The sequence below is a fragment of the Cornus florida genome, unplaced genomic scaffold, assembly GCF_030987335.1.
Source record: "Cornus florida cultivar Cherokee Brave unplaced genomic scaffold, ASM3098733v1 CherokeeBrave_3.0.0_Hap2_Chr09, whole genome shotgun sequence".
Lineage (NCBI taxonomy): Eukaryota > Viridiplantae > Streptophyta > Magnoliopsida > Cornales > Cornaceae > Cornus > Cornus florida.
In genome coordinates this window covers 65,491,723-65,501,425 of record NW_026775579.1, presented here as the reverse complement: position 1 = coordinate 65,501,425, position 9,703 = coordinate 65,491,723, and the positions used below count along the sequence as shown (strand labels likewise).

At 35.7% G+C, this 9,703-nt stretch overlaps 1 protein-coding gene across 1 annotated transcript; it reads right to left on the bottom strand.

Moving 5' to 3' along the window:
• Positions 1-115: 115 nt before the first annotated feature.
• LOC132274171 (multifunctional methyltransferase subunit TRM112 homolog A-like) lies at positions 116-910 on the bottom strand. Its single transcript, XM_059775368.1, has one exon. The coding sequence runs from the start codon at positions 762-764 to the stop codon at positions 396-398; it is 369 nt and encodes a 122-aa protein (XP_059631351.1). The 5' UTR covers positions 765-910; the 3' UTR covers positions 116-395.
• Between the last annotated feature and the right edge of the window lie 8,793 nt (positions 911-9,703).

Sequence of the window (9,703 nt, the reverse complement as noted above, 5' to 3'; positions counted from 1 at the left end):
CCTTCAATTCCAAAAACCTAATATAAACCCTGAGTTTGGGAGTGCTGGTTCGAGGTTATATATATATATATATATATATATATATATATATATATATATATATAATGAGTTTACATTTACAAAAGTAACAAACATTGTGATATTGCAATTCAGATAATAATAATAAAACAAAAGTAATTTGAGCACCAAACAAAACCCACGAAATTCATGAACAAAAAGGGAAGATAAATAAGGCAATAATAAAATTCAACCAGCACAAAAACCCTAATATTCCATTCCTTCGTTCACCAACAAAAACCCTAATATTCCCTCCATTCATTTTCTCAATGAAAACCCACATATATGTAGTAGAAACCACTCAAATCCACAAGTAATAGGTGGAATGTGATGATGGATCAGACCTCGTCTTCGTGGAGGAGCATATTGGGGATTCCCTTATTGACGGGGAATCTCCGGGCGGTCTCGGGGCAGACAAGGGCACCCTCCTCGAGGTGGAGCTGGAGGAGTGCGTGGTGGAACCGCCTGAGGAAGTCGTCGGAGTTGAGCATCGACGGCTCGACCTCGTCGGGAAGGTCGGCGTAGCCCATGGTTCTGGAGGCGTCGAAAAGAGCCTTCCAATCGATCTTGGAGAACATGTTCTTGAGGAAGTCCGGGTTGAAGTCCACCTGCTTTTCCACCACTTTCTCCACCTCAATCCGCAGCGGGAAGCCGTTCGTCACGCCCTTGATGTTCGACGACAGCATGTTGTGCGTCAACAGCCTCATCTCTTTCTCTCTCCACAAAACGGATCGCGCCGGAGCTGCTTTGGGTCGCCGGAGGTAAAAAAATCGCAGGACCTGTGTGAGTCTTCCACACTTCGTCAAGGAGAGAGGAACAGACGACACAATCTAGGGCTTTTACGTTTTTTCTTATTTATTTATTATTATTATCATCATTATCTTTTTAACTTATATTGGGCCTCAAGCCTGCAAGTATACTGGGCTTTTTATCTCCTAATGGAACAAGTACGAGATATTCACAACTCTTGAATATGGACACACCCGCTAGAATAATTGAGCGTTTACGGATTAGACCACCAAAATTTTCTGGTTGCATTTTAATGGGCTACCAATTTTTTTTTTTTTATAGGTTGCTCTTTATTTTGTTATCCATATAATTAATAGGCTTAGTCGCCCGGAATAAAATATGCGTAAATGGGAAAGATGAGGGCGGGGCTAGCACGGGTCACTTTTCTTCCAACAGGCAGGAATGGAATTTGAGATATCAACCTGTCTTGGGTATGGGGCCTCATTAATTAACCGGAGTAGGGACGGCTTTAGGCCAGGGAGGGAGGCACATTGAAGGCAAGGGGGTAATTGCTCTCACTGATTTTTTTTTTTTTTTACTGTTATATATCACTAAATTTTTTTATTTTTAATTATATACTTATAAAATTTTCACTTTGACATTCTTAAAATTACAAAAAAAAATTACACTAAATCCACTTTCCCTCCCCCTCCCCTCCCCTCCCCCAACTTCTTGGACCCGTCCCTGATTTAGGCAAAACCCATCCCATATCTCCGATGCCATCCCTATCTATGATCATAGGATCGATTGATTCTACAACTCTGATCGCAATTTTGACAACATTATTTTTAAAGCTCTCATCCTTAAATAATATTGTAGAGGAGGTATCTATATGGGGTTTCAACCTTACCCGATTTGGTTTGTCCTCTTTGGAGTAGCCTTTAAAATGGATTAGAACGTTCCCAAAACTGATTTTCTTTCTTTTTTTTTTTTCTTTTTTTTTTAAAAAATTATTAGATTAATAGATGCAAAAAGTACTCCAAAGTCCACCCAGACACTAACTCATTGGGCTATTTTTTCAATGATTAAGTAAATCAAAATTTTTCTTTTCTTTCCTTTCCTTTTTTCTTTTAAAAAATTATTTGATATGCATGAAGAATGATTAACTAAATCAAAATTAAAATTTTGATATTTTGTTAATTAACTTGGGCCATATATATGGATTTGTAGGTTAGTCCAAGCCCACTTTAATCATTCCGCGATCGGGCCTATAAGGTGATTAGACATTTAAGAAAAGTTGGAAAACCCATTCTAAAACTAACAAAAGCCACATCGTAGAAAATTAAGACCCTGTTTGGCATTCACTTTTGCATTGTGTTTTTTTCTTTCTTTATTTAGACAGTGTATTGTAGTGAAGCAGAACATGAAAGTGTGTTTCGAAACATTTGTTGCGATTTGAATAGTACGGAAACATTTTTGAAAAAGAGACTAAAACCAGTTGATTTCGTACAGTAACAAAAGCACTATAGTGATGAAACCGTACCCAAAAAGAAAACTCTTAAATGATCTTTTTAACTTGCATTTTTAATTATTTTTTAAACTTGTAACATCATTTTATCAAACATATTTTTATATTTTTACTTTCAAAATTTTACAAAAAATCTACGTTAACAAATATACTTCCAAATAATATTAAATACACTTCAAAGTTCAAAGTAGAAAGGTATTTCCATCTCGACTGAAAAGCAAAAACACGAAAAAAGTGCACTTGCCAAACATGCCCTTTTCGGGCACAAGACTGACAAAAAGTTTGTAGTCAAAGTTATAGAAGAACATGTGAGTGGGACCTATCTTAACTTATAAAATAATAAATGTGTCCCACGTTTGTTGGCATAATCATTTTGGATCGTTCACGTGCCACATTTAATTTTTGCTGAAAAATAAATTTGATTTTAGAATTATCTTCTCAAATATTTGCTACACATGATCGATATGGGGCTTAATCTAATTTGGGTTCTTAGACTAATAATAATAATAATAATAAGTAATTTTTTCAATAATATAAATAAAATTAGTCATAATTTAAAAACAAAATATACAAATATATATACACACATAAATTTATAATAACAAAAGTTAATAAAATTAATAAATAATTAAAGAAAAAGAACCATTAGAAAATCCAAATCCAATACTTACACAAAATTTACAATCGAATAAAAATACGTTCATTACAACTGTAAATTTGTAATGAGAGTGGGAAGAGAAGACTTGTTAAAAAGAAGAAGATAAAGCATTAAAATATATATATATATATATATGAAAAGTTTTCGCCATTTTTTTCCAAACAACAACCTTAAATAGATATTTAATATTTTACTATTGGTGTAACTTATCCAAAAATATTTTTAGTGTTGGCGTTAAAAAAAGGGGAATGACAAAGAGAGAAAGAAAGATTAGTGGGCTTAATATTAAATTTCTATATTGGGTAGGATTTATTGTAAAATGCGAATGAAAGTAGAAAAAGGGAGGGAAAAAAAGTCATATAAGGTGTAAATCTTTAGGGACTAATATTAAATTTATGTATTAGTTAGAATTCAACGGAAGGAGAAAGGAGAGATAAAAGAGAAAAAAAAAAATTATTTTAGGATATAAATATTTTGGACCTAATATAATTTTTTTATATATTTTTTAGAGTTTAGCAATATTAGGAAATAATTATAATATAACTTAATATAAGAAAATTTTAAAATTTTGGGGCCTTCCTATTGGCTTGGCCGACCTTGATTACCTGTTTGATAAAATTTAAAATTAAGTATCAAAAAATTTGAAAGTTGAATTTTAAATATTGTTGACAAAAAAAAAATAATAATAATAATAAAAGAATTAAGTATAGAAATTTTTAAGTAGTAATTAAAAAATAAATATTTGTAATATCTTTTTAAAATTTTTATTCCGTGATAAGTGATGTCCTTATCATTTAAAATTTATCTCATCTAAAGTGTACTCAGCATTTAAATTGTGTTATCAAATTACTTAATTGATAAAGCACTTTATCCGAAGAACTTAAAGAAAATTATGTAAAGCAAAAAAGTATAAGATTAATTTAAAAATCTGTCTTGATTTAGTGAGAGTAATTTGTCATTATATATAAGTGATTAGAGATACATGCCTTCGAAAGTCTTTAAACATGTAATCTAATCGTTTTTAAAAGTGGAATGGTAGAGTGAAATGAAATATTTTTCAAATATCTATCTCTCTCCACTTTTCTTCTAAAATATTGATATTTCATATTTATGTTACTTAGCATAATTATTTTTAACAAAAATTATATTAGAGCAAAGTGGACATCTTTCTTATTATTTTCTATGTAGCTGTACTGCATCGAATTGTTCGGTAGGCCATCTAATACAATACAACATTTATATTATACTGCATAAAATCTCAACTCGATAACATAAAGCAATAATCTTGTCACACGGCGAATCCCGCATAACAAAAGGTCACTATTTGAATATATTAACGTTTAGCATTGAAATTTCAAATCTTAAAACAATTTGGTATGTGAATGTCATCATCAGTGAACTTCATAATTTATCTTCAAAAGGGAGCTATTTCTTCAAGGTAGTGATCCTCTAAACTTCTGTTGAAATAGCATTGAGAACCTAACCAAGTGCAAGTCAAGAAGCCAAATGTCTATATATATATATATATATATATATATATATATATATTCACATGAGACACTGCACAATGAAGAGAAACATAGTGGTAGATTACAAATTTTCCCTTTTACTTAATATTGGGCCAAAAGAGATCAATGCTCTTATTGCATCAAGTAAATGTACTTTTTATTTTCGGTTTATATATATATTTATTTATTTTACTTTCTCTATGGGGGCTTTCTTGGAATTGAGGGTTGATTAACCATTTTTTCCTTTACAGCTTAATTGAATGACATTTTTTGTTAGGTTGAGAGAGAGAGAGAGAGGGAGAGGGAGAGAGAGAGGGGGGACCATGACCACTCACGCAGCTAACGTACAGACAAATCAGATGGACTGGTCGTAAGGATGAGGCCAGGGCCACACCAGTCACCACATGTCATAGGCAGCACTTCACCACCAGTTCTGACCACGTGTCTTCCACGTGAACTTCTACTATGTAAGGTTATAGTAGTATATGTTTGAAAATTCCAATTTTTTTTTTTTTTTTTTTTTTTTTTTTTTTTTTTAAGTATGGGTATCGCGTACTATTTAAGTTAGGAATGCGATTCAAAAGCGTGACCTCAATGACTTACCTTTCGAACCACTGCCGATGGTTGCTGGTGTGAAACAATTTCATGGACTTTGTATTGAAATTTGTAATATTTAACTTTCGGTACTAAGGTCTGTTTTAGAGTTAAGTTGCTTTGTTATGATCTGAAGGGCATCATTCAAATTAGAGACGGATCGAGAAATTCAAGTGGCGGAGGGTAATATTGAATTTTTTAAATAATTTAAGGGGGCAAAGGTAATATTTCATTAGTATATATATCAGAATGACAAAAATAATAGGGCATAATAGTGAAGAAAAAAGTTTTCCGGGAGGGCAATTGTCCCCCAAGTACAACATGGGTCCGTCCCTGGTTCAAATAAAAAATAGTCCCCGCATGCATAGATTAGATTGCATATATCTGACTCTTCCTAAACCTTACAATGATTCCAGTTTCGTGCCCTGAGTTGGCCTTTATTTATTTATTAGTAGAGTCCTCTTTGGAATCTTTGTAGATGGCACTTAGCTAGGGTTTCACATGTAATGCACAATTCTTGTTTCGTTGTCTACTATCCAACTAACAGCTATAAAGTTTTGAACCAAATCCTTCGAAGCTTTTTTAACTTTTGGTATTGGAGTGCTCTCTGGGATGTTACTGATCTCGTCAGGGCTTCACATGTAATGTACTATTAATCTTGTCTGGTTGTCTACTATCCAACAAACCAGCTATAAAGTTTTGAACCAAATCCTTTAAGCTTGTACTGGAGGGTCTATATATGTATTAGTTTGGGTATTTTGCAGGACTACTCATCAATGAGCCTTTGGTTGCTTCCTCTTTTCTTCTCCTCCAATGGCTCTGTGTGTGTGTGTGTTGTGTTGTTTAGCATCCACTTTTTAATTTATCATTCCTTGCTTGGTTATGTATTCTGCAATTTTACATACTGATAATGGAAAATCTGTGGAAAGTTGGTGCAGTTCACTCCTTTTTCCTAAAAGTTATTTGAGGCCATTTCATGTAGACAATTGATGTTGCAAACTTGCAATGGGGGAGGCTTATATGCCATCACTCGCAAACCACACATTTTACAATTTATAGCCATTTTGAATTCTTAAATGGTTTGTAAACTCTGAATATGTGCAATCACTTACAAATCACGTTTAAGTTCGAGAAACCTCCCTATTCCTATTCAGTGGACCACAAGTACAGGATATATGATAACTATTGATAAACATCCAATTATTCATCAACTTTATCATATGCTTAGATAGATTGGTTAAAGTCAGCAAAAACAAGACATGGCCAAAAACCTCAAATTCAACCAGTCACATTCCAATAATAATAGCTTTGCTAATTTTACATGTGAGTAGTACTGTATCATCCATTGACTTATTTTGTACTTTTTTTTTTCCATGATTAATTTGTGATAAGAGATTCCATCTTTGGATAAAGTTTTTTTGTATTATCCAGATATAATTCAAATTTAAAAATAATTAATTCTGAATCTTCATAATTAGTGAATATCAATTCTATGATTAATTTCTTCTTTTTGATATAAGTTAAAATGGTCATGGAGTAATAACTTTGTCCCCCACTACTCTTTTTCCTTTTCCTTATCATATTATTGTACTGAATTTTGTTTTTATTTAAACTTGAGTGAAAATAACTCTCATGATCTAGATTTTTCATTTGACTGAAAACTAAAGATGTTTTTGGCTTTTATGAATCGAAATATGAGGTAACACATCTGGTTTTATTTTTTCACAATGCAATCTCATTATGGCTTGGATAAGTAGTACTATGTACTCTCTAATCGATTTCACACACAGACACACACCCGTACATTGACTTGGGCTCAAAATCTTCAACCTCTCTTATGTAGACGAATGGTCATGTCACCCAGAAATGCAATGCCCCATTGGTGTTCAGGATATGGTGGTTGGCCTTGCCATGACTGCACAAGATGTTTGGAACCCATTTCTTAACATATATATATATATATATATATATATATATATATGCGTGTGTGTGTTTCTCAAACTGTTCGACCTCTCTTATGGATAGGGATCAGGGCGGATCTTGGAAAAAATATTTGGGGGGCAAAATTAGTTAATATAAAATCAAATTTATAAATAAAACAAAATACTTGTAATTTTTATAGTTCATTTTTAACGTTAAGAGCATGTCTATAGATGATATGAAAAGAAGAAATAGTGCAAATTAATAATATATCTCTAATTCATAACAAATAATATATTTGTGTGTGTGACTGTGTGTACAAATAAAGTATATTGCAAAAAGGATTATCATAATTCTTGACTTGAATGGTGCGTGTCTTGTAGGGTATATAGATGTACTTTAATAATAATAATAATAATGATAAAGATTATCTTAATAATGGTTATTATTATTTACTATATTTTGAATTTATTAAAGTAAGAGGTTTATTCAAATTTGAAGGGTTATAAGTTATTTCAATTTGGGGCATTTAATTTTTATATAGAAAAATGACTATTAATACATATAATTTAGTACTAGTACGAAAATTATGAAAAAAATTTGGGGGGGCCTCCCTCTGCCCTGAGAGGAATGGTCGTGTCGACATGCAATGCCCCCATGGTGTTTAGGATATGGTGGTTGGCCTTGTCATGACTGCACAAGATGTTTGGAACCCACTTCTTAACACATTTGCTCAAGATATATATATATATATATATATATATATATATATATATCTGTGTGTGAGGAGGCCCGAGATGACATGGGCCGGATATGACTTGCAAACGCGACATCCGGTCCGTACAGATGGGTCAGGCCCATAGAGAGACACTGCCATATGGGCCGAACGCGAATAAGCCCATCAAAGATGACCATAACCCATGGAGGAACGGGCCTAGATCCAGCAGTCTATCAACATTTGTAAATATCTATAAATATGAGAAGTAATGGAAAAAAGAGGGAGAGATATTTTTTGGTTGAAATGCAAGAATTCTAGAGAGAGAAAGAGGGAAGGAATTTCTTGTATCTTCAATTGGCGCCGTCTGTGGGAACTCGTGGAAGATTGGTTGATCAATGATTAATATCGCGTGGATTCAGACCAATCCGGGGGATCGAGACTCGATCTTTGGGAGTTGGATCCAGATCTGAGCGATTGTGACCTACTCTGGAGGAATTTTAGTTCTTGTTGCTTTGGCAGAAGTGGCTTCAGATCTACGCAACAACGAGTTGTTCGATTGTGGCTGGATCTGACGGATTTAGAATTCGGACAATTCAGATCTCGTCAACCGTGAGCATAATTCGGAGAATTCGAAACCAGATCTGAAAAATTCCCACTCATGAAGCTCGGATCTACTCACGAACTTGAGATTAATGCCTTTACTCCGTTCAGGATTAATGATAGGTGAAAGCTCCAATCCGATAGAGGTTGTCCAACAAACGAAGCTTGAGGAGTTGATGAACTTGATCGAGGCTCTCAAAAAAGAGAATGCAGAATTGAAAGCCGGAATGCAACATCAGCAAATGCCCGCGGTTTCGCGTCCACCTCCGGCCGGTGAAGGAGGTGTTCAATCTAATATCGCGCATCGAGGCGAGCAGGACGAGAACAGTCAGTCAGCTCTTCACCGTGATGAAAGGAGGATGGATGATTTGCCGCCAAATGCTCGTCGAGTTGAGGATCACGAAGGATCGACTCACGTTGATCCGCGACATGAGCAGATCAGATAGAACGAAGCCATGACCTTCGATCCGCATCGGGAAAGGTTCAACCGAGAGGAGGTGATAGAGGTTGATCGCCGCCAAGTTGCGTCGTCTTGGCAAAGAGAGCTCATAGAGGAACGGTCGTTCGATCCGTCCTACCGGCCCTCCATGGCTACAATCACTCATCGCGGTTCGGAGAGCAGAACCGTAGCTCACAGAGCTACCACTGGGCGCCAAAGAGAGAATGAAGCACTCCGATCCGCGGCTCGAACGGTTGATTCACCATTCACTGACGAGATCCTGAATGCCCCGCATCCAAGGAAGTTTGCTATGCCAGTATTTATTCTGTTTGACAGAACAACCGATCCGATCGATCATGTGTACCATATCCAGTTGAAGATGGCCCTGAATACGGAAAACGACGCTTTAATGTGCAAATGTTTCCCTACAAGCCTAGCTGGACCGGCGCTCAGCTGGTTCAAGAACTTGCCTAGGAGTTCCATTGGTAGCTTCCGAGACCTGTGCGATCGGTTCATAAGCCAGTACTATGGGAACAAGCGTCCGCCAAAGGACATCTCAAGCCTATTCACAATGAGACAGCACAAAGATGAACGTCTCCAGGCTTTTCTCACCAGGTTTAATCTCACTAAGAGTATGGTGATCGAATGCCACCCTTCTGCAGCGGTTCAAGCTTTCAAGTTAGCCATGACACGTGGCACTCCGTTCCATACCAGTCTGGTAGTGAACACGCCGACGACTATGGATGAACTCAATGAAAGAGCCGACGGCTTTGTGCGCCTAGAAGAAGAGGAGGCAGCCAATGCTCGGACAGCGTCGCTCGTGTCGACCGAGGAAAAGTCTAAGGCAAAGATTAGGCAGAAGCAGGCTCGGCCGCAGCGTCAGACCTCCTGGAAGGCAGAAAAGAGGTCCAGGGAGGAAGAGCTGATCACTCCGCTGAAGGTCACTCTGGCG

Bases quoted from the DNA above. Each gene is read 5' to 3' on its own strand.
- LOC132274171 (XM_059775368.1), bottom strand. From the start codon at position 764: ATGAGGCTGTTGACGCACAACATGCTGTCGTCGAACATCAAGGGCGTG.